General features: G+C 43.5%; 3 protein-coding genes and 1 pseudogene across 7 annotated transcripts; 1 reads left to right on the top strand and 3 right to left on the bottom strand.

Moving 5' to 3' along the window:
• Window positions 1-985: 985 nt before the first annotated feature.
• Window positions 986-4,013, top strand: LOC133918421 (pentatricopeptide repeat-containing protein At4g20770). 2 transcript variants are annotated; one of them, XM_062362295.1, is made up of 2 exons: window positions 986-3,472; window positions 3,583-4,013. In XM_062362295.1, exon 1 carries the CDS (start codon window positions 1,035-1,037, stop codon window positions 3,459-3,461), a length of 2,427 nt encoding a protein of 808 aa, XP_062218279.1. In that variant the 5' UTR covers window positions 986-1,034; the 3' UTR covers window positions 3,462-3,472; window positions 3,583-4,013. The 2 variants fall into 2 exon arrangements, with proteins under 2 accessions (XP_062218279.1, XP_062218278.1); XM_062362294.1 differs by having other exon boundaries at window positions 3,573-4,013.
• Window positions 4,014-4,182: 169 nt separating this feature from the next.
• LOC133918422 (thiosulfate/3-mercaptopyruvate sulfurtransferase 1, mitochondrial-like) lies at window positions 4,183-8,152 on the bottom strand. 2 transcript variants are annotated; one of them, XM_062362297.1, is made up of 12 exons: window positions 7,998-8,152; window positions 7,755-7,863; window positions 7,444-7,503; window positions 7,300-7,362; window positions 6,974-7,098; window positions 6,340-6,502; window positions 6,197-6,256; window positions 5,757-5,815; window positions 5,177-5,258; window positions 5,020-5,083; window positions 4,705-4,772; window positions 4,183-4,624 (listed from the first exon to the last, which is right to left on the bottom strand). In XM_062362297.1, the coding sequence occupies exons 2-12, from the start codon at window positions 7,821-7,823 to the stop codon at window positions 4,514-4,516; spliced, it is 924 nt and encodes a 307-aa protein (XP_062218281.1). In that variant the 5' UTR covers window positions 7,824-7,863; window positions 7,998-8,152; the 3' UTR covers window positions 4,183-4,513. The 2 variants fall into 2 exon arrangements, with proteins under 2 accessions (XP_062218281.1, XP_062218282.1); XM_062362298.1 differs by having other exon boundaries at window positions 7,755-7,902; window positions 7,998-8,119.
• Window positions 8,153-8,758: 606 nt separating this feature from the next.
• On the bottom strand, window positions 8,759-14,571 carry LOC133917325 (RNA polymerase sigma factor sigA-like; annotated as a pseudogene).
• Window positions 14,572-21,472: 6,901 nt separating this feature from the next.
• On the bottom strand, window positions 21,473-23,742 carry LOC133918419 (protein G1-like1). 3 transcript variants are annotated; one of them, XM_062362291.1, is made up of 3 exons: window positions 22,969-23,742; window positions 22,736-22,877; window positions 21,473-22,600 (listed from the first exon to the last, which is right to left on the bottom strand). In XM_062362291.1, exon 3 carries the CDS (start codon window positions 22,541-22,543, stop codon window positions 21,794-21,796), a length of 750 nt encoding a protein of 249 aa, XP_062218275.1. In that variant the 5' UTR covers window positions 22,544-22,600; window positions 22,736-22,877; window positions 22,969-23,742; the 3' UTR covers window positions 21,473-21,793. The 3 variants fall into 3 exon arrangements, with proteins under 3 accessions (XP_062218275.1, XP_062218276.1, XP_062218277.1); XM_062362292.1 differs by lacking the exon at window positions 22,736-22,877; XM_062362293.1 differs by lacking the exon at window positions 22,736-22,877 and having other exon boundaries at window positions 23,446-23,742.
• Between the last annotated feature and the right edge of the window lie 554 nt (window positions 23,743-24,296).

Here is a 24,296-nt window from a genome sequence, read left to right as displayed (position 1 = left end):
TTTAAAGTTATTACATACCAATAGATAAGTTAGAACATTACATAACTAATTCTTCATCAACAACCATTACATATTGGCACATATCTGCCAAACAAAACATCCACAAATCGAGGTCCTAGCCTACTGCATCAAAACAACACTAGCAAAAAAAAAAAGAAATAGAGCGACGTACATAGACACCGCTACCATCTTCCCCTCGATCACGCCAAATTTTTTGTTCACCATTAAGGCCTTCAACTCAGTATGTATCACTTTGATATCACTATTCAGTGCTAACATTGCAGGCTTCATCTCACCCATGCATGCCTTCACTTCATCTAGCGTGGCCTTCACCATGATCTTTACCCTCTTCTAGAACACACATGTACCCCTCTTGAACAACTAAACTGTGTACTCATCTTGCCACATGAAAAATTTGTAAGCTTTCGGAGTCCACAATGGAAAGAATCCATTGATTTAGCCTCTAAATCCCTAAATACTGAAACCCTAATCTTCAAAAAACCCCAAATTGGATAAATCCATAAATTGATGGCCATTATTTACATGTTACAACTTGTTGTATCTATGGAACTTCCTCTCATGATTCTGATGCATCAAGGTGGTCTACTCCACCACAGACGTCTTGCAATAGGAGCAGGGACTAGAGGCGCATCTGTTTTGGTGCGGTCCCTAGAGTGCGTCGGCGTTATCGAGTGGGATAAGAACGAACTCGATGCAGATGATTGGGAGAAGGAGGCCATCAGTGTTGCCTTCATCAGTGCTTGCTCGCCATCACTGATCGAGGTGGGGAGGTACGGGGAGAGGATGACAATAGTACGATCCAAGAGTATGAGGTGGAATCAAACCGCGAACGGTCCGACTCCTTAACCAGCAAAAAGGGTATTCTCATCTTTTCATAACGATTTTCTCTGCTATCTAGATCGATAATATTATTATAATAGATAAGGTGTGTATTACAATAAAAAAATATCGTGCCCTGCAGCAAATGACACAGAGCAAAATTTCCGGTGCGATTACGACGCGTTCCCGCTGAGATGGCGAACCTGGCGGCCCAGCTCGCCGCGGTGCTGCAGGCCTGCATCAAGCGGAGCGGCGGCGGCCCCAAGCCCAGCCGCACCCACGCGAAGGCCGCGCACGCGCGCGTCCTCGCCGCCGGCCTCGACGCCGACACCTTCCTCCTCAACCGCCTCGTCGAGCTCTACTCCCTCTCCGGCCTCCCATGCCACGCGCTCCGCGCCTTCCGCTCGCTGCCCAACCCCAACATCTACTCCTACAACGCCGCGATCTCCGCGGCGTGCCGCGCGGGGGACCTCGCCGACGCCCGGGTCCTGCTCGGCGGAATGCCAGAACGGAACGCCGTCTCCTGGAACACCGTCATCAGCGCAATCGCGCGGTCTGAGCGCCCCGGGGATGCGCTGGGGCTGTACCAAGGGATGTTACAGGAGGGCCTCGCGCCGACGCACTTCACGCTCGCCAGCGTGCTGAGCGCGTGCGGCGCCGTGGCCGCGCTCGAGGACGGGAGGCGCTGCCACGGGCTCGCCGTCAAGGTCGGGCTTGATGGGAACCAGTTCGTCGAGAACGCGCTCCTCGGCATGTACACCAAGTGCGGGAGCGTCGCCGATGCGGTCAGGCTGTTCGACGGGATGGCTCACCCGAACGAGGTGTCCTTCACGGCGATGATGGGAGGGCTGGCACAGAGCGGCTCCGTCGATGACGCGCTGAGGCTGTTCGAGCGTATGAGCCGGAGCGGGGTTCGTGTTGATCCGGTGGCTGTCTCCAGTGTTCTTGGCGCGTGCGCACAAGCTTGCGCTGGTGAGTACAACGCCGGTCGTGCAATTCGGCTTGGACAGTCCATCCATGCGTTGGTGGTCAGGAAAGGGTTTGGATCAGACCAGCACGTGGGGAACTCATTGATCGATATGTACGCAAAATGCATGGAGATGGACGAGGCCATGAAAGCCTTTGAGACGATGCCCAGCGTCAGTATTGTTTCTTGGAACATCCTTATAACTGGATATGGTCAGGTGGGTTGCTATCAGAAGGCCATGGAAGTGCTGGACCTTATGCAAGAGTCAGGTTTTGAGCCCAATGAGGTCACTTACAGTAACATGCTTGCTTCTTGTATTAAGGCGAGGGATGTCCTGTTTGCTCGTGCAATGTTTGACAAAATATCGAAGCCAAGTGTGACTACATGGAACACTCTGTTATCTGGCTACTGCCAGGAGGAACTGCATCAAGACACGATCGAGTTGTTTAGGAGGATGCAACATCAAAATGTGCAGCCTGACCGGACAGCTTTGGCTGTGATCCTCAGTTCATGCTCTAGATTAGGAATTTTGGAACTGGGCAAGCAAGTGCATTCTGCTTCAGTAAGATTATTGCTTCATGATGACATGTTTGTCGCTAGTGGTCTGGTGGATATGTATTCAAAATGTGATGAGGTTGGTATTGCTCGGATCATTTTCGACAGGATGACCGAGAGAGACGTGGTGTGTTGGAATTCCATGATCTCAGGTTTGGCTATTCATTCTTTGAATAAAGAGGCCTTTGATTTCTTCAAGCAGATGAGGGAAAATGGGATGTTCCCCACAGAATCCTCCTATGCTAGTATGATCAATTCATGTGCTAGATCGTCTTTGATACCTCAAGGTAGGCAGACACATGGACAGGTTGTAAAAGATGGTTATGATCAGAATGTCTATGTTGGCAGTGCCCTGATCGATATGTATGCGAAATGTGGCAACATGGATGATGCACGCCTTTTCTTTGACTGCATGATGATGAAGAACATAGTTGCATGGAATGAGATTATACATGGATATGCTCAGAATGGTTGTGGAGATAAAGCTGTCGAGTTGTTTGAGTATATGTTAACCACAAAACAGAAGCCAGACAGTGTGACTTTCATTGCTGTCCTAACGGGGTGTAGTCACTCTGGGCTGGTTGATAAAGCCATTACATTCTTTAATTCCATGGAGAGCGGCTATGGGGTTACTCCATTGGCTGAGCACTACACTTGTCTCATAGATGCACTGGGGCGAGCTGGTCGTCTTGTTGAAGTGGAGTCCCTAATAGATAAAATGCCATACAAAGATGATCCTATAGTGTGGGAAGTTCTGCTTGCTGCTTGTGTGGTACACGACAATGCTGAATTGGGGGAATGTGCGGCGAAGCATCTGTTCCGCCTTGACCCAAAGAATCCATCACCTTATGTGCTTCTATCAAACATATATGCTTCCTTGGGCAGACATGGTGATGCATCGGCTGTTAGGGCACTGATGAGTAGTCGTGGAGTTGTGAAAGGTCGTGGATACAGCTGGGTAGATCACAAGGATGGTGTTCGTGCCTTTATGGTAGCTGATGACCTTGGAACGAATGCTGTAGAATCCACAATGTTCAGTGATCAAGACTACACTTTTGGAATCACAGAAGTGCACCAAGAGGAGACCTGTGCTTGCTGATTCGACATCTGGTGTGGCTGCTGTCAAATTCACTGATAATTCTAAGCCATTGTTATATGGTCACTTTGGTCCAATTTGCTTGGGAGCATCAGGTTTCACTCTTGTTTGTAGCATCATGCAGGACTACAACTTGCGCATGGTCCGAAGGTTTGGCAGCAAAAATACGGAAGGCAGAATACCTATTGCAGATTAGGTGCAAAGACAACTACATGCTGGATGGCTTGGTTCATTTCATCAGTTCCTGGCTTCCCGCCCCATTATGAGAGTAAGTTAAAATCTATCTGAATGGAGCATCGGATGAAATGCAACAGTTGTTTTAGATGTACAATAAGTGAAAATGTATAAGCTCTAAAGGTACCATATTTTCTTCGACATCACAAGCACTCTGTAATTCTCCTTAGCCTTAAATATTTTTAGTACAGTAATGGTCTTATTGTAGCAGATGGCGTCTTTTGATTACAACTTACATGTACTGGAGAGCAGACAGATCTATTTTCTGTACTGAAGTCACTCTTAGTATCAATTACTCGAACACAAGCAATCACTTTTCAAGTTTGAGTTCCTCGAGCTACAGAAAGAAGCCAACTGTTTGAGATGAAATTCCCATGCCTTGGCCATCACGGCGTTGTTAGTATGAGGTCGCAGAATAGAACTTGTTGTGCTTTACTCATTTGGTTGCACTGTTGCCAGCATGGTAATCTGTTCAATACACGGTTTGCAATTATCAAATAAAATCACTTCAGATGTTTAGCATTGTTTTCAAGTCTAAAAGCAGTTCAAATAACGCTTTTTACATTGTCAGTCATAAGTTGGATATGATGTTGACAATATGGTGATAAGAAATTGGCAACAGTGCCATATCTGTTCCTGTATGTATACTCTCAATATCTCTATCGTTCACAGTACACCATGAAGCATAATGGGCATTTCATATCCCTGTAAGCTTCACCTTGGTTTAAGTGCAACGGTTGTCACACAGAAATGTCATCTTGCTAACAATCTAAACTGATTGCTCCAGGATGCAATAGTTGTATTAATCAGAATTGGTGTTTTTAAGAAGCAGTGGCAGTAACTTTTGGGTAATCAGAATCTGGCTGTGCTTCCCATTCTGTCCAAGATCCATCATAAACTGGAACATCATGCTTCCCAATTCTGTAGAGCCCCTGTAATGAGATATTGTTATTTGTTAGGGATTGCTTTAGAAACACATGGTAAAGTCTAAGAACAGGAAAGATCTACAGACCAGAGCAAGTATGCAGGCAGTTACACCAGATCCACAAGTGACAACAATTGGGTGATCGATGGAAATCCCTGAAGAAACATCAAATAAAGTGCTCCTACGGTTAAATCTTGGTGAACTTTTCAGATTTGATGTACATATATGATAGTTCTAAGAAAATTTACTTTCTAAGTGATCTACATAGTTAAATTATCGATGCTGTTGTTCTGCTTCTCATATTTTGTACTTTGGAAAAATTGTTTGCTTTCTTTCTTGCCAAATGCCATGGCAAAATTACAAGTTTTAGACTAGAACAGTGAACTGCACCAGAATTCAGACCTGCTTGCTGAAACTTTTTACGCAGCTCATCTGCAGGGAGAAGCTTTGGTGCAGCATCAAACATCTGGGACAAGTTCAACAACGTCATTCCTTAGCAATTCATGGTTATCCAAGCATCATGTGAATGTGATGCATTGAATATTTGCATTATACCCACCTCAGGGAATGGTAAACTTAAGCTTCCTGGTATATGTCCACTTCTTACTCCTTTTCGTGGTTCTGGTGCTACACCATCAAATCTGTGAATTAGAAGTCAGTAGCACAACAATAAGAGGGGGGATTGACAACAAATCTGTGAATCCAAGGGGGGATTGACAACAACCTATGGCATCATGTAGCAATGCAGTGAACATAGTAGGTTAAACTTGTTTTGAGAATAAACAGATAGACAAAGGTGAAACCCCTTTGCAGTACTACAAATAACTGTTTAATATAATCATTCTGAACTCATAAGACGATGTAAATCATCATATTTGCTTGAAAATTTAAACTTAACTTGTCTTTAGAATAAACAGATAGACAAAAAGTGAAACGTCTTTGCAGTACTACAGATAATGGTTTAATGTGATCCCTCTGAACCCATAGGATGAGGTAGATAATCATATTTACTTGATATATGAATACTTTCTTTATCAAACTAATTTTGTAAGAATTTTGTATGCTACATTTAATTATCGTCAAAACTTCTGCAATCCGTTGATCTGAGTAATCAAAGAGTAAAAGGTAGGAGATATTACCTGCCCTTTGCTCGGGCATCAATTTGTTGGTAAGTTGGAACAGCTACATTATGTGTGACCTGTTGCATGAATCAAACAACTCAATGAACACGGGAATAGTCAAAGACTTAGGGCCTGTTTGGATGGGAGAAACGTTTCGAATTCTGGTCAGAACCAGTGGAATCCCTACCAAACGGTGCTTTTGGCAAGTGATTCGAATCCAAAACTAGAGAAACGTTTCTCTTTTTTACACTGTAAGGGAGAAATAGGCAAAAGGTAGTTTATCCCGTTTCTGAATCATTTTCTTCTCATTTTTTTGAAATATTGTTTCTTAGGAAGATTAAACAATTACACATAACATTGAGTTGAGGAGCCATGCAAAAAACAAGACAGCAGAACCTTTCAATCTTCATAGTCTACATACAAGTCTAAAATTTTCAGGTAGAGAAAAGGGATCTAGCCTTGTCTAGTGTCCAGAATAGCTGAGGCTGAAATTCAGCCTGAAATGTGATTGTATTTGCCTGCAAAGAATGAAACAATAATTATTCAATAATAGAAAGATTTTTTAGTAATCATGTGTAAAGCACCTTTATAGCTTACTTACCAGTTCACCATTGTAAACCATTTCGACAGCATTATTAGCAGCTTTGGATTTCAGAATTGCATCTTCAGAGCTGTTTCTTTCAAGATCGAACCCAGAAGCTCGCCACTGAGGTAAACCTCCATCTAACACCCAAACGTTATCGTGTCCAAAAACTCTAAACATCCTGTTGATGGTAATAAAGTGTGCATAAATGTTATCATCTTTTGCATGTCATTTATGCATGATATACTGCAAGGGTTTGGGTCTGATGCTGTGCTTTCTGCAGCACACCCAAAATTGATAAACCATTAAGGTCCAGTGTTCAAAATTGATGCAAAACACTGTTTCCTACTTTCCTCGTGATAGCCAACCGCTAGCCGCATTTTTTCTCTCACTCCATGTGAATCTCATGCTTTTATTGTATGATCAAAACATGGTTTAATTAATGCATAGGTTGCACTGCTTTGGAAATTGGAAAATAATAAGTTCACCAACGAGAGCAAGATAGCTAGTAAACTAACATAAGAAAACATAATGGTGGTTCTTGATCTATCAAAATTATTTTTAACCACATGCATATCAACAGATCAACTGCAATACCAAATTTCAGTCAGTTTCATCATTTTGGTGAAGTGGATCCAAACATTCTGCTTACCACCAAACACGAGGCGCACTGAAGAACCCCTTTCCATCATAAACAATAACTTTATCCTGATTTCTAATATCAAGTGCAGAAACTGCTGCTGCAAAAGCCTCTTTTGATGGCAACATGTGCGGTAACTGGAAAACAAACGATTCACGGAGTAAACATACATGATATTCACAAATCTGAAAGAACACGATTCAACTGATGGCAAAATTTAAATACATAAGGTTTGCCTATAAGGGTATATCAATTACCCCCAAAAAGGAAACCATGCTGCTTTTCTACTCAATTGAACAAAAACAAGGATGGAAAGTATATCCAGAAACATTTCTCACATCATTTTTCCGATCAATTATGCCGTCTAGGTCGAAGAACAGCGTGCCAGGGATACGAGCCGCCTAAGTACATAGGAATACTTCAGCTTCAAGAAAGTTGTCACAAAAGGGGAACAAAAGCACGGTACAACTGATGCTGAAAACCTGGTATTCTTGCCATGGATCCCTATTCTCTTCTGGCATGTACCAGGAAGCGTCCAATACCTATAGAACAAGTAGACAAATGTTACAAAACATAACCTTTTGCAGCCCTCTAATTCTCTTTGGGCAAAATAAGAACACGAAATATGCAAGGAAGTAAAATCAAATTGGTAGACAATCACAATTGCTCCACTGACAAACCATTTACTGACAAACCATTTTCCACATTCTACTTACATGGGGATAACAGGATAAGAAACCAAGAACAGAATATTACATCTAGAATGTTCGCAAAAAGAATAATATTTTTTCACCTTGACATCGGGTAGCCCCAAGTGCTGGTGCAGCCACTGAGCAGAAACAACCGGATCATCCAGCGCCATTGCTGACCTGCGGGCTAGCTGAGATACTGAGGTAGCCGAACTGGATCAGAAAACGAAGCTTGCAGGTGAGATTTCCAAGCTGAAGGGAGGGCCCCGATAACAGCCAAAGAAGGCAAATGAATAAATCAGCTTCTCAGCTGCAGCAAAGCCATTAAGGCCAAGATCGGAGCTCACCTTGGTGATTCCTGAGGAGTGAGAAGGGTGCAGTGCAGTGCAGGGCTCAAGAAGACAAGGGGAGAGAGGAGGAGCGGAGCAGATGAGTCGATTTGGACTCGTGAGACAGGCGTGGCCAAGAAGGGCAGCCGTAGGAGATTCTAAATAAACTAGTATTTTGCCCGTCCGTAAAAATTCGTACGAACTACTAAAATATGTATTTAATATATGTACAGCTTTTTCAAAAATTAAAGTTAGGTGCCGACACAAACACTGTTATGAAAAATAAAAGACCGATCAAGCCATATCCATAATTAAAAGTTTAAATATAGATTATTTGCCCGTGCGTTGCTACGGATATAAAAAAATTATAAATAAAAGAAAAACAGATTAGAACTTATCTTCGTTGAAGTTCTCGATAGGGTCATGCTTGAAATCCTACACTCCCGGTTCCTCCTCCTCTTCCTCCTCGAACCCTCTGTTCTCTAACGTGAAAAAACGAACAAATGCAAATAAATACCAACGAAAATGCAAAAAATCCTAAATTATGAAATTGATGATAATAGGTAGGGTTCGAATTTAGATAAATTTTGGTGAAAAATTTGTCAAAACTAAAGTTAAAACGGAGGAGAAATGAGTTTCGGAAGATTTAATATAATGAAAAAGGAAATTTTTCTTGTTATGGAATTTTAAATATATAGATAAATACCTGTGTGTTACAATCAGAGCCGAATATTTTTACAAGATAATATTGATAATTGGTTGAAACATGTGATGTTCTTTCACCATAGGAGCGTATACATGTTGTACATGAGTGAATTGGTTGAGAAAGCTAGCAGAAAGGAAAAACAAAATACAACAAATGAAAGGAAAAACATAATACATCAAATGAAAGGAATAAAACACATAATTGCATAATTGCCTTGATTCAAACTACAGGCCATATGCCATCCCTTTGCAGGAGCTTTCCCAAAGTGTTCAGAAATTTCTCTTGAGCTCTATCATGTCAAGCTTCTAAAAAAACTTGCAAGTGCCGCATATCTGCTACCACATTTCGGACACGTTTCCTTCAAAAAAAATCAGACACATGAAAGGCAAACCTCTGGTTGTAGGCCTCGTAATCTTGTAAGCATTTGCTTTTATGTAACTTGAGAAGAATACAGATCCAGGGCATAAATGTTGTTGCTCTACTCATTGAGGTGCTAAATGATACATTACATATACATATATTACAGAAAATTTGTGAAGCTTCCAAGAAAAAAACTGCCTCTCTTTTTTGCTGGATCGCCTTAATGATATTTATGTTAAAACAGATTTGGAAGTGTCCTTGAATAATGTCCCTCTCACGCTCATTAGAATTTATAAGATTGTTGACTTCCTCCTGGCATCAGCTGAATATTTATGTTAAAAAAGATCTGGAAATGTCTTAGAATGACCTTCTTTAATTTGTTAGGTAGGCCAGAAACAAAACTATGTATTTCTCTGTGAATACTCAGATCCTTGCCCAAAAGTATAAGGAATTCTCTTCAGAAGAACATTAGTATGCGTACCTTTGAGATACCCCTCCTCAAATCCGTGCCACTGATTATTTGCGACGTTTTGATCCTCTATATACTGAATATGAGGGTGGGGAAGGGGAGGAAAGTTAATTTATGGCATATAGCAAGAAAAAAAGACAGAACAGTGTTTAAACTTTTAAACCTGTTGAATAACAACTTACACTATGGAGTGTGTCGCCAGGTAAGCTATTTAAGGAGGGGAATGCCTGTTGATCCAGTGAAAGAACCTTGTTCACAGCCTGCATTTGCAACCAGAAAATGTATTTTTAAGAATGGCAGAAATGTCAAATACCGTTGAGTAAAAGTAGTTCCAGCAGGTAAGATAAAGAAGTTTTGCCTTTGTACCGTTGTGTACTTTCTTTTCCGATATATTGTGCGACTCTGCGATGTTCTGAGGACCATCACAAAAGTTAATAACAACCATTAGAGAACTAAGTTTGAAATTTCATTTTTTGTGAAAAAGACATAGAAAATGCAGATAAATTAACAAAAACATAATGTTGAAAACGCAGAAAATTGTACGTCAAATACATTGCAGTTGTTAAAACACAGGTAGAAAAAAAAAACCGCATCTATATAGCCTCCTCACATCTATTGTTGGAGCAATTCCCTGATCTTCCAACGCATATTTTGCACCACGAATCACAATGAGCCTCTCATGCATATAAGTAGGAAGCCTAAATGTTTTTTTATTTCTCAGCCGATGCTCTTGAAACACCCTGGTAACAAGCAAATGAATGGAAGTCTCAATTCAGCTATGGTCTGATTAGGTTGGAATAGCACAAAGACATTAGTAGCTCCTAACCATCTATATGAACACAAAGTATTAATGAATTGAAAAAACTTGCTCACCTGACGAATCCACCGGTATACATAAGTGGAAATCCTAAAGCCCCTTAGGCATCAAACTTCGATCCCACGGAGTAGCCCTATCAGACCACCCTGCAAAATTAATAGAGGTTACAAGACATGTCATGTTCAAATATTTATTTCGAGTACACTAACTGGCCTACTGCAACAAAGAGACAATTGGAATAACTAGGAACAACTCAGATGATCAAATCAACATAGCTTATGTCAATACCTGAATAAGGTCTGCCAACTCGACACCGAGGTTGTCATACTTCTGGGCAATGGATATGATCAAACGGATGTTGCTCATTGTTAGCATTTCCCTTGCGAAAAACGACTTGTGCATCCTCGCACGTAGCTCCGGAGCTGATATACATAGCAATTGCACCAACCGCTTGTATGATGGCTCATTCCCTAATTTCTCCTTCAGTCTGAATTCAGAATTGAGGCAGAGCTCAACCAAAGAGAGAACTGAAATTCCTCAGGAAACTACAATAGTACATTCCACTATTCCAGCATAACTACCTAGATTTAGACAGAACCTGTAAGATATCGTCAACTAAAACACAGAATGGCAAGTAATTTCACTAATTCTTTATGGCAAGCATATGCAAATTCCAATTTTCTGGCTCGTTGCATTTTTACTATGTTGATAATGCAGACACTCTGGTTTTGGAGATACCATGTCAATTTTCAAGTGTTGATATAGCGTTGCAAGTAAATAGCAGTTTTTTAATTACTTTGATCTTTGGTGCTGGAGCCAGTTGCCGTCCTTGATCTTCTTGGAGAGTTGGACGACCTGCTTGTGTGTGAGGAGCTCCTTGCTAACGGTGCCCCGAAGGTAGATCCGGCTTCGGCACTGCATGAGTTCCGAGCTGATGCTCACGCTCTTCCGCCTAGCTCCCCGCCGCCGCCCGTTCATCCGCCTCTATCACGCCGACACGGCCGACCGCGCAACCACCACCGTGGCCTTTGAAAGGACAATGATTCGCCTAGAGGAGGGTGAATAGACGTTTTACAAAAATTCGTCCCCTTTTTCCGTTGGTCTAAACTTGCAGCGGAATATAAACTAATGAATTTTTCACAAAGAAAAAACCTAAATATGATAGGCTCAACTAGTGCACAATCACCTAAATAAGTGTGGAAATTACGATCCTAAGGTGACAAAAATTACTCTAATCTAGCAAGAGATATGCAATAAAACTTAAATTAAAAAAGACTGAATACACTGTTCATATGCCTGAAATTACTGTTCACCGGATACTCCGGTGAAAACCGGAGTCTTCGGGTTGTACAGGTCTGGAATCTCCGGTAAAGTCCGGATTCACCGGATTCTGTACAGAACTGAGCCCGAAACTGAATATAAAGGATGGGTAGAGAGTTCTAGCTCAAACCAAGTGATATCGTGTGTTCCCGGAGATGATTCCAAGTAGATTCACGGAGAACCTACACTCAAATACACACAAACAAGTAGATCGAGTAATATGCACAAAGATTTAAGCAAGAATTCAAAAATAGAGGAACAAAGAGGAGACACAAAATTTGTTTCCCGAAGTTTGGATTCACCACCGTAAATCCTACGTCTCCGTTGAGGAAGCTCCAACGAGCTGGGTCTCTTTCAACCGCTTTCCTCGATCCACTAGCTTTCTCTCTTCCCTTTCAGAGGCGAGATCGACCTTCACAAATTTTCCCGCGGCTCACCACACGTGCGGGAGCTCACCGGGCAACACCTAACCGGCTAGGAGGCTTCACCTCCAAGAGTAACAAACGCTTTGAGAACTTCTTGTCGAGAACTCAAGTGCTCAAGATTGGATTTAGCTCACATGCACTCAATCTTCCAATCTCTCAACCTAACTCTATTTTCTTCTCAAATCACACACTAGAATAGAGTGGGATAGGTTCTTTTGGCTCTAGAGGATGTACTTTTCGTGCCCATACAGCAGCCCCAAAGGATGGGGTGAGTGGGGTATAAATAGCCCACTCCAAAGAACTAGCCGTTACTGTTCTGACACACCTACCTTGGAGTATCCGGTGAACACCGGAGTATCCGGTCTCAATTCCAAAAACGACGTCAGAACGGTCACAGAACGTGTCAGAACTAGCCGTTATGCTCTTTTCTGAATTTTACCGGAGTATCCGGCCTACACCGGAGTCTCCGGTCGGCACTTAACCCAGAAAACAACCCCAGAGACTTCCCGGAGTCTCCGGCCACTCCAGGTACCGGAGTATCCGGACTACACCGGAGTCTCCGGCCATTCCAGGTACCAGAGAAGCCGGTCTTCACCAGAGTCTCCAAGTACAGCACAGCTGACCTCTGAAAAACGATGATAACTTTTGATCCCGGAGTCCGATTTCGATGATTTTGGACTCTATGGAAAGATTATTCAAAGGGCTACACATCCCAACTGAATTCATGACCTAAAACACATAGGATCAAACTAGGAACACTCCAAAACCCATTTTGGACACTTCCACACTTTCCGCTCCGGACTCTTAACAACAAACTCTCACTTTGAGTTTGGTTGGTAACTCTTGAGCACTGAGACGCGACAATTAGCTCACGTTGTATCCCTCTTAATAGTACGGCATACCTATACTCAAATTCAAAGATAAACTCGTTTGAACCAATTTGAAAACTTTCAAGTACCGCTTCTTTTTTTCAAACCTTGAGGGTTGCCAACTTCCATATATTCTTCACTCCATCTCTTTTTTATTCTTCATATGATTGATGTGAATCATCCATAGCTTCCCATGGCCTCGCACGGTCCATCGGCGCAAAGCCTTCACTCGCTCTTCACCACCGCCTTGGTCCTTCGGCGCCAAGCCATTTGCTTGCCCTTCATCACGGATAGTCCATCGCAGCCGAGTCTTGCTTGCCCTTCACCGTCTTGCCATAGAAAACCACTTTGTATTCGATATCTTCAGAGAATTCACTTTTTCATATATGGAGTCCACTTTTGTTCTTCACTCTTGGCATATGTGATTTCAATTCAACTTATGACTTCTTATAGATCCTAACCCCAACTCACTCTTAAGCACAAAGCACATGGGTTAGTCCATAAAACCTAAATGATAACATTTATACCTTAAGTTACTTGATCTCCACAAGTAACTTATTAGCCTTCATGCATATTATCAATCTTCATATAGAACCTAACCCTACTCATTCTTAAACACATAGCACACAGGTTAGTCCATAAAACTCTATTGACAAGTCATACATTTAGTTACTTGATCTACACAAGTAACTTAGCCTTCAAGCTTATTGCTAATCTTATTGAGCTTCTTCTTCTTCTTATGAGTATCACTAAAATCTCAATGACTTTTGATGCAATTATTTGAACTCATGGTATTTCTCAAAGAATCCATGCTTTATCATTTATGCATCTCCTACGGAATAACCTAATAGCAATTCTCAATATGATTGTTAGTCCATAGGCATTGTCATCACTTACCCGAGCATCACCTAGAGCTTATTCATCTTGATGCATTTTCATTCTCCCATTCACCTAGAGCTCATGCATATCTCTCATTCATGCATCACCTATAGAACAACCTACTAACAAACTCAACACCATTGTTAATCTATAGGTATTGTCATTAATTACCAAAACCACACATAGGGGCTAGATGCACTTTCAGCCTTGCTAAGGCTCTTCTCATTGTCGTCGCCCTCCTCCTCCTCGGTGGAGGAGATGTCATCCTCGAAGGGGAGCTCCCACTGCTTCATAGATTTTAATCTTCCGTTGCGTATTTTCTAGTTTTGGTTAGGAGGTGAACTGTTTTTTATCATCATAGTTTCCTTTTGTTGTAAATTATATAAATTGTTAAATGCTTCAGGACTTGTAATATAATTTAATTACTCACTTTTTCTTAAGATTTGTTGTGATGTTATATATTAGAAAGACATGTGTTTCGATCTTGAGCACAAAACACGTGTCAGGACTACATGGACGATATTCTAGTTAATCATCGTGATCGCGATTAAGCAAATGATTGTCCTGATGATTAACTGGAATATTATTTGGTCAGTTCCTCACATTGCGCAGTTGAAGAGCCGCCGGTTGTGTGTCTGGCAATCACTGTGGACCACCTTGGTGTTGCCGCCTTATGGCAGATGGAGGCCGCACCTTCTTGGAGTGCTCGGGTGTCGTTGCACCGTTGGATCCAGGATGGGCCCGCATCACAGACATTGACAAGCTAGCCCTCCGACATTGAGAAGCCGTGAGGCAAGACGTAGACGCCGGGATCCACCACCTTCTTCATGCTGCCAGTGGTGTTACCAGCGTTAGGGTTGCGCCGCTCCCTTCCCTCTCACACGTGCGCATGAAGGGGCCCAAGAGTCCCCTTCCCTAAGCATGCGCGCGCGTCTGGGCGTGATTAGGCACTGGGGAAGGGGAGGCCCAGGGCCGCGAGGCCATGACCCCGGGCGAAGGCCAAGATAGCGATTGGTCGTCGCTGTCGCTGTGCGATGGAGGCGGCGGTACAACGTTGCAACGGAGGAAGATGTCGTGGCCGTCAAGTTCAAGTCTGGGACAACCGGTGGAGGAGGAGTGGTAGCGGAAGGCATCCGTGAGACGTACTCCTTGTGTCTTCCTCCGACGAAGAGGACACCACCATCATCTGGCCGTTGAAGAGGGGAACAGCGCTGCTACACGCTGCCATTATGGGCGGTGGGCTGGAGCCGACTGCGGTTATGGTGGTAACCGCCACCGTGAAGGACCCTGGGGTAGTGGCCGGTGCAGCGGGCGGCCTAACTCTAGAAGAGAAAGGCGGTAGGGGCATCGAAGCTGGAGGCAGTGAGGCCGGTGGCGGGATGGGAGCAAAGCCACTGTTGTGGCCAAAACGGAGACGAGCACCAAGGCGTGAACGGCGTCGAGAATGGCGAGGGCATGAACATAGTGGTAGAACAACGACGACGAAGTCCGAAGAAGCAAGTATGTCACGTATAGGACAGAATGGATGCGCAATGGAGTGCTTACCGTCTGGAAGAGGCCTTCTTGCCTCTCTGTTCTTAATTGTTACTGTAGAAAATTATATTATTGATCGACATGTATTATAGTAGAAAATCAGAGAGATAGAAAATTAGAGAGTAAAAGAACTTATATTATTGATCGACATGTTTATATATATATACACATTTTCAAAAGATACAAATATGTCCATTCGAATGGCAGTTCCATCTGAATAGCTACTTATAATAGTTATTTTACTAACGGATCATATGCTTAGAATTCCATAGGATGTCTGTTAAACAGATTTGACTGGCTCACTGCCTCACAAATTTAGGGAAAAATGCAAAACACCCCTTAAAAGTCACTTGAATTTTAACTTCTCTCCAGAAGTTATTTTGTTAAAAAAAACTCAAAAAGTTCGGCTTTATTGCAAAAGCACCCTAAAAAATTCAAAAATAAAAATAAAAATCACAAAAAATTCAAAAATAAAAACTAGAGACAATTCTAAGACCTTTTTGATTTTTTCTTCAAAAATAATATCCTTTACATCATATTTAATGGAGAGAAAGTTTGAAAAAAAAAGAAAAATATGTAGCTCATTTATTAATTCTAGTTAAATGCATAGTAATCCAAAAATCATAAAACTAATTTTTTTAAGTGTTGTTACATGATTCGCTATCTTCTAAAAATACATGAAATCTTGAAAGAGTTATTGTAACGTGCAGGATTGAATAAATGTGTTACAGATAGATTAATTAATAACTAATCCATAACACCCCAAAATTAGTGAAACCACTTTTATTAGTTTACTTAAACAATGATTTGTGTAGGAAAAATAATGATAGACATGAAAAAATTAAAACAACATGAGTTAATAAATGAGCTGCACATTTTTTTTCAAAACTTACTCTTTATGAAATATGATACAAAGAATATTATTTTTGAAAAAAAAAATCATAGAAGGGCTTAAAATTATCTCTAGTTTTTTTAGAATTTTTTATTTTTTATTTAATTTTTAGGGGGTTTTATAACAAAGCCAAATTTTTATAGGGTTTTTAACCAAACAGCTTCTTGAAGAAAAATCAAAATTCAAATGACTTTTAGAGAGTTTTGCATTTTTCCCACAAATTTACTACTAGCTCGTTGACCAGGTGGATGCCATATCATATCGAACCTGTTTTTTATGCCGATGCATGCACGCATATTTGAAACTTCGATTATCTAGAATTTTTAAAATAATTTTTAAAAAATATTGAAAATATATGGATACATTTGTTTTAGAAAATACTTTTATAATCTTATAAATTTATTAGACACTATAATTTTTTTGAACATATTAATTAAAGATCGTGTCATGTATGTATTTTTTTAACCGAAGAAGTATTACACATTGCTAAGCTACCGGTTGGTGGGATTTCACAGAAACGTAAGCTGTAAGGTCATCTTCAGCAGCTACTTTAAATTTTCATCCTCAAAAATACTATTACAGTATCCTATATCACTATTACAGCATCCCTTATTTTTTTATCTCCAGCAGCTATCCCATTTCGTATCTTCTACCCTCTTTTTCTCTCTCTGAGTACGTCTGTCAGCCTCTGTGAACAGTATTGCTACAGTGTTGCTACAGTACCGACGCGTTTTTGCACCGGGCTCACTATTAGTCCCTACGAGCAGTGTTGCTACAGCTACAGCGTTGCTACAGTGATACTGACTTTGCTGGAGTTGGCCTAACTTCTTTGGGTGGCAGGCACTGCATTAACGGGTCAACCCGGGCTATCCGAGATCCGGGAAACGCGCGCGCCTGAGCTGTCATGCAGGTTGCGACAAGAAAATCTATTGCCACGTGGGTCCCACCAGCGATGGGACGGCACGCGGAGCCCGCCTCAGAGTCCGACACGTCAGATCCTTCTAAGGACCATGTCTCGTACGACGTGGGTCCCAGCCCGATCGACCGGACCAGCCTCCCTTGCATCCTGTACCCCTCTGGCCCTCTCCCTCTCCAGCAAACGCAGCACAACCAACTGAGCCACCGTGAAACATGTCCATCCGGATTTGAGTTCGAGATTCACGGATACTCATATTTTTTAATTAAATCTTAAGAAAAATATTATATATACATGCGAGGGTATCAAACAGTTAAAACATATGCTCACCTTATATTAGATTATATCTCTAACTTAGTTCGATACACATCCTACTTAGCAGGTAGTAATATAAGAGCGCACGCTATCAGCAAGCGGCAGTGGGTCCACGCGGGAGTGCAGAGCATAAGGCCGAACGGTGTTTTCAAGAGTGAAACGGTCAAACGAGCGGAATAAAAATCTGTAGATATTTTTTAAGTAGTACATATTAAATGTAAACATGTAATCGAATACACCATATATATATATATATATGGATATATGTAAGCGTGAGTAGGTGTGTGCGCCGTGCTTAAAAAACATGCATCACACTGGTCGGAGTAGCAGCGCGGTATGGTCAAAGGCCAAGCTGCAGGTGACCGGCCGACGGCGGGGTGAGCGGACACGTGGCAGGTCTGCGTGACCGGTCACATCAGCAGCGCAGCGTTTGTCGTCTCGTCCTTGACAGATCTGCGCTCGGTCTCTGCCCACGGTTTTCTGGGGTAAAACCGTAAAAAGAAGACAATTTCACGACTGTGTGGCAAATCACAGGAGCAGTGTAGTTTACATATTTTACTGTCGTTTCATCGGGTAATTTTGTTTCCACAGCTATACTCACTATATATGTGGGTCGAGAATGCCGATTATTTGAACATATTTGAAAACAGAGGTTGTGCTACTGTGTACTGTCTTTTTTAAATGCTTGGCAATTCATACACAAGTTTCGTGTTTCCAAATGCTCAGGATTTGCCGTTCCTGACGCGTTTGATTGGAAAAATGGATGACTATTCGCAGCAGGGCCGAAAAGACAGGACTGGCAGTCGAGCACTTGTACCTTGTTGGATATGCAACCATGATTAACTAATTTCAAAGATTTCAAAGAGAAACTAAATATCTAATTTAATTTTTTTGACACGTGGGATCTACAAAGTAGAGATGAAACATGACCTAAATTTTAGCTAAATTTCATACCAACCCATCGTTCGCTTCGTTCATCCATGCCTTTTCAAATCACTTGGCTGGCTTCTTTATTTATAGACTTGGCTAGCTTGTTTGACACGTCTGAGCAGATAGTGTGACGTGAGGTGAATCCGGTGACAAGACATGCAATATCAACGGCCCTCGCCGCTGCTTCCTGAATGCATGCCATTTGCAGGCATGGGACTCAGACACCCACGCAGCAGGGTTTGGAATACGGACGCGACCTTTTTTTTTATGTGCTGATTGATGGACGTGTGGCAACAAGTGAGGTCGGGTGCGGACGAAGTGAATCCGTACCCGATCCGTGACGTAAATTGAGTTATCCGACTCGTGCTCGCAAGAGTGATGAGTAGAAAATATTGCTTATGCATGTGTTTACTGGGTACTAAAACCTGTAGGTCGCCGCGGGTTTTTAGCAGCAACATCACTGCCGAGGGCCTTGGGCGGCGGTCGGCTGTGGACAGCGGGCGGACGCCAGCTATGGATGGCCAGATGGCGGTCGGAGCTCACAGGAGCTAGCCGGTGACACGGCCAAATTAGGTGGAGCTCACAGGCCAACGAAGACGACAGTGACCACACCATAAAGTCATAGCACGCACGTCGGCTACACAACTCATCCAGCCGATGGCGGGGGCGCAGCTCACCTAGCCGGTGGCGCACTCGGCAGCCGTGACATCCGACGATAACTCAAACACCTCAAAGACACGGTAAGGCCGACGGACAAAACACTTAACGTAACAGTACGACGGCCGGCAGAGCGCATCTTGACAACTCGATGACCAGAGACACATATGTAACAACTCAACGTCGACGTAAATCACATGGCAACAGGGGCTCCACCCCCTTCTCCTTTGTGCCCCTTGCAACAGATCGATCGTGCTACGACCACGGTCGGTCAAGAGCGAGGCGGGGGCGCTACCAGCTGTAACAGTTTTTCCTATGCAGATCTGAGCGAAGTGAGAAATGGTGGGAGAGAGAGAAATGATGGAAGAAGATAAGCTTAGACAGTTGGACTCTTACCTGAGACGGTATATTTTTAGTGGAGTAGAACATTTCAAGTCTGCTCGTGGAGAGACATGGGTAAAAGTATAGCCCGTACCCGCCCTATCATCTCGTGGATATCCGACCCAACATACCCACGAGCGAAAAATCATATTCATACTTGTACCTATCGGACGTGGTACCCACATGCATCTAAACCTATTGATAAAATTATCATTCCTAATAGAATCTCACTAAAACTACTTGTACCAAATACCATACCATACTGTACTCTACGTATCTTCTGGGAAGAATGAGGGTATATTCATGTCAAATACGTAGAACTCCTTAAATAATACAATTCATTTTTTCCCTCTCTGCCAGACTGCATCACATCAGTGGGACATTACCTCGGAAAATTGAAGCCGGCGATTTCTGATTTGAGCAAGGACCACGTAGAATCCCCAGAACTCATTCTTCGTCTATCTGAGGACCACCTTGGAAGGATTCCATTCCGTGGATGGATCCGATGATGTACTCCGGTCTCCTCCTGTCGAGTGGAATGTTTTGTCAGTGGTTGACTGGTTAAGACGACGCAGAAGAAGCAAATTCACGTGGATTTGTGGATAATAGTTTTATCTCAATCGTTCGTCCATCTATCTCACATAATATTTAACAATTTGTTAATTTTTCTTATTTACATAACATTTTTTTCTATCTTCTTTGACCCAAATTTTAACATAAATAAAATGATCCTATAAACTATGTACGCCTAAAGCCTAGTGAAAATTTGGCATCATATACGCTCGCACGCACTACCTTGGGTGAGAAACGTCGACGCAGGATTAGCTCAGACCTAGCTGGAATGCTGGATTGACTGAATTAGGACAACACTGGAACCTCTCCCCAACCGCCGCACAAAACAAGCTCGAGCACGAATCTCAAAGGTCATTTTAACGGTACGGACATCCATTTATTTATTTTATCCCAAAGTTTTCCTAAAATGATCTGACAGACCTAAATGATGTGAGAGACTTGGGACGTCACTGCCGCTCAACCTATTATCAGAATCTTCTATTTGCGTTGAGGCTTCACTGATGGAGAAGCAAATTTTATAGAATCTTATTAAAAAAAATTATGAGATAATATCGTGTTATTTATTTTGTGATTTATTGACTAAGCTAAAGAGAAAGAGAGAAAGTGTGCACGTGTCATCACAGAAAAAAAATCTTTTATATAACCAAATTTTATAGAATTTGCTTTCCACTAACAGTGACAGTGGCTAGGAAGAACCATCAGACCTTATGGTTTGTGACAACACAGTTCGACTGGCGAGAGAGGTGTTGTGATATCTAGTGCTCCTACATAAAGCACAAAGCAAGCACTGAGCACAGGAGGGCACACTAGCTTTGTTCACCACGAGGAGACAAGACCACAGCCTCTCAAGTCTCAACATGACCATTGACCCAACTATTTGTAGCACCTTATATGCGAGATAAGATGATCTTGAATAGAAGAAAACATCCGCCCGTTTTATTTAAGGCATCGAACGATCCCTGATCGATCTGATCACTCGATGGGTACATTCATGTGTTCATTCGTCCTTTGGTGGACTCGGTTAGATCAGCAACTAAACACCGATGCATTATGCAAATTCAGAACTCAGAACTACATATAGGATGGATGATGCACATCACCATGTCATCCTGGTTTTTTTTCGAAGGGAAATGTCATCTTAGTTTCATACAATTAGATATACAGCAAAATTCACGTGATAAGCCTTTCGTCCAGAAGATACCAATATTTAATTAAACCAACGGTACCTCGTCAATACCTCTCCTTTTACGAACCATTGATTCTTGTGTTCTTGTTTCAAGGAGCTGAATTTTGAGCCCCAAGTGGTTGGTTAAGTTTCATCCTCACTTAATTTTAGTTGATTACCATATTTGCGTTTTAAATTTTGAGTACTCCACAACATCATAAAATAAACTTTAAAACGCAAATAAAGAATGGTAATGAGCCACATGAAAGTAAGTAGGACAACCAGGTGAAAAGTATATACGAGTTTAAATTTAAGTCCATTGTTCGGCTACAGTACATGAAATCATCACAAGGACGAATTCATGGATAATTAACAAAGCCCCTAATTAATCAGCCATTCTTACATCGCGAACACAGACCATACCCGAAAGCCAGGAGCAGCTGATGCGGTAGAGTAGAACTACACAATGCACGGGCGCGCGCATACAAATGAAGCCGAAGATGATTAAATGGTGCGACCAGATCAACATCGATCGCCATTAGCAAAACCTGCATACTTACGCCTACTTAATCTTGGTACGCCCATCGGAGCAGTGAAGCTACGATTGCTAGTGGAATACGGACAGCGGCATCAAACACCCGGCCGCGTGAGCCTCGGCGGCGGCCGCCGCCGCCATTGCCAGCACCATGTCCTCCCCGGTGCTGCCGACACCGCCCGCTGCCGGGTCGGTGGAGTCCGTGGCCAGCGCCAAGTGGCCGTGGAGGAAGTGCGCGTGCGGGATCAAGAAGTGCGGCACCGAGTCCGGCACCTCGAGGCGCCTCTCGGCCATCGCCGGGACGGGCGCGAAGTGGTGCTGGTCCTGCTGCAGCTGCATCTTCGGCTGCTTGTGTGCCGGCGGGTGGCGCTTGCGGCGCTTCTTCTCGTACGCGATGCCGCGCGCCTTGGCCTGGCTGTCGCGGACGTCGCGGAGGTAGAGCCTGACGGCGCGCGCGCCGAAGGGGTTGGCCTCGGGCCGGCCGCCGTGCTCCTCGAAGGCGGCGCGGAGGCGGCCGACGAGCGCGTCGAGGCTGCCCCACGCCTGCCTGAGCGGGCACGGGCACGGCGCCGGCGGTGATGGGTGGCCGAAGAAGGGGCACCCCGGCGCGTGCACCTTGGTCTTGCCGAACTGGTCCAGGTAGCGCAGGAACTCCAGCACGTGCGCACCGCTACACCGGGACAGCTCCAGCGGCGGCCGGTGGTTCCGCAGGTACTGCCCGAAGGTCTGCCAGTCCCGCCGCTTCTGCGACACGTAACGGCTCGGCCGCGCTGCCGACGCACCCGGGCTGTCCGCAGCCGCCGCGACGCCGGTCATGTCCATCGCTCTCCTGACCTCGACGCTCGCTTGCGGAAAGACCTTGTCAGCTCAGATCTGCACCTGCAGAGCCACCATGCCGTGCATGCCTGTTAGTCCAACGCTTCGACCAATGGTCAAACAAGAAACAATAACGAATAATGCATGGGCTGATCAGATCAGTCGCTTCGGTTCTTGACCGACAGAGCTAGGACGTACCAGAATTCTGGAAGAACTAGGGTTTCTACCTGCCACACCTGCCTATCTACCACTAGCCAGAACAGCCGGATTCCATGCTTAGATCATCTGAGGCAGCTGATCTGTGGGCTGTGGCAGCCATGCATGCAAGAACTGAAGCAAACTGAAACATGCAGAAAAGCAGACGGAGAAGACCAGGACGGAGCAAAACAAAACTGCAAATAATCCGAAGACTACCAAAGGAGCCAAATTACCTGCGCAGCGTAGGACGAAGAACAGAGGCAGCACTAGAGACCAAAACAGTTTCGTTTCAGTTTCTTGGTTGGTTCTAACTTCCAAGGAGCTGGCTTGTCGGCTTAATTTGGCTTGGTTGATAAATAGAGTGCGAGATGTGAGCAGATCGATGCATGGGGAAAGAACTGTTGAACACCTACTCGAGAAGCGGATCGATCTCCAAACTCCGAAACGGGTATCGCCGTTCATCTAAAGACACGGTAGGTAGCTGCAACGACAGGACCCTTGATGCATGTATGTGCTGTGTTGGTCTGCCTGTCAGTATAGTCTGTGTATGTGTGCGTGCACGATCGACCAAAGAAACAACAGATGCACATTGCACAAGCGTTTGAGTTCACAAATGCATGCATGGTGCAAAGTAAAGAACAGCAAGATCAATTATACACAGCTACTGAAACTTGCATGCAAATTTGCAAAGAGATGGAGCAAGTAACTACCCGGACGAAGAAGATCGGTAAAAGGGGACTTGACTGGGCTCAGAAGAAAGAGGTCAGCATGAGCTTGGTGACCGGTGGAGAAGAAAATATCGTCAGCTGTGTAAAGAGATATGGAGGGGCCGGCTGGGGAAGAAGAAAGGAAGACACAGGGTGCGGGACCCACGCGGCGCAGACAGAAACCTCGTGGGTCAGCTGCGAGGACAGAGAAGAGAGAGGGAGAGGGGACGACGATTCTTTCCCCAATACACAGAAAGGTTGTCACCTCACACTCTCTCTCATCCATCCCCGTCTTTTCGCATTGGCCGGTCTCTTGTCTACAGAGCGACGCATTAATGCAAGGGGAGTGGAGGGGTATGGTATGGTATGGAGATGTCACGTCGCAACGTCGATGGCTCGCAAGAGAACAAACCAAACAGGCGTGCGCATGGAGAAAGAACGACAGTATCGGAGGAGGCGCCGCTCCGTGTTGACGTGTAAAAGTGAGAAATTAAATTGAAACGTGTATTAGTTTATATACGATAAGTGATAAATAAAGTGGTTATTTTGATTCGTAGAATTTTGAATTGTTTGAGTTTGATTTAAGTATTTTGATTATACACTAATTAGAGTTTGAGGTGAAGAAATATGTTTACTTATCTTGTGGTGTGTAGGTGACGAATGAAGCTTAACGGTTGATGCCGGTTGATTGTGTCTAATCAGTTGTTTGGTGCTAGACGATAAAGAAGTTCAAGCGGAGTTAAGGATGATCCTAGTTGTACATGTGGAGGTTAAGTAAAGTATGAAATGGATGATGAAGATGGCGTATTGACAAAATCAAGCGAAAGAGATATCGGTGTAAGTGATAAGACAAC

Source organism: Phragmites australis, chromosome 5 (assembly GCF_958298935.1).
Source record: "Phragmites australis chromosome 5, lpPhrAust1.1, whole genome shotgun sequence".
Classification (NCBI taxonomy): domain Eukaryota; kingdom Viridiplantae; phylum Streptophyta; class Magnoliopsida; order Poales; family Poaceae; genus Phragmites; species Phragmites australis.
The sequence above is the reverse complement of the archived record's forward strand: the minus strand, read 5'-3'. Positions and strand labels throughout refer to the sequence as shown.

Bases quoted from the DNA above. Each gene is read 5' to 3' on its own strand.
- LOC133918421 (XM_062362295.1), top strand. From the start codon at position 1,035: ATGGCGAACCTGGCGGCCCAGCTCGCCGCGGTGCTGCAGGCCTGCATC.
- LOC133918422 (XM_062362297.1), bottom strand. From the start codon at position 7,823: ATGGCGCTGGATGATCCGGTTGTTTCTGCTCAGTGGCTGCACCAGCAC. The intron at 5,816-6,196 runs GCTAGATCCCTT...TTCATGCAACAG, and splicing joins TATTCTGGACACTAGACAAG to GTCACACATAATGTAGCTGT. The intron at 4,773-5,019 runs GTCTGAATTCTG...ATGTTTCTTCAG, and splicing joins TAAAAAGTTTCAGCAAGCAG to GGATTTCCATCGATCACCCA.
- LOC133918419 (XM_062362291.1), bottom strand. From the start codon at position 22,543: ATGGACATGACCGGCGTCGCGGCGGCTGCGGACAGCCCGGGTGCGTCG.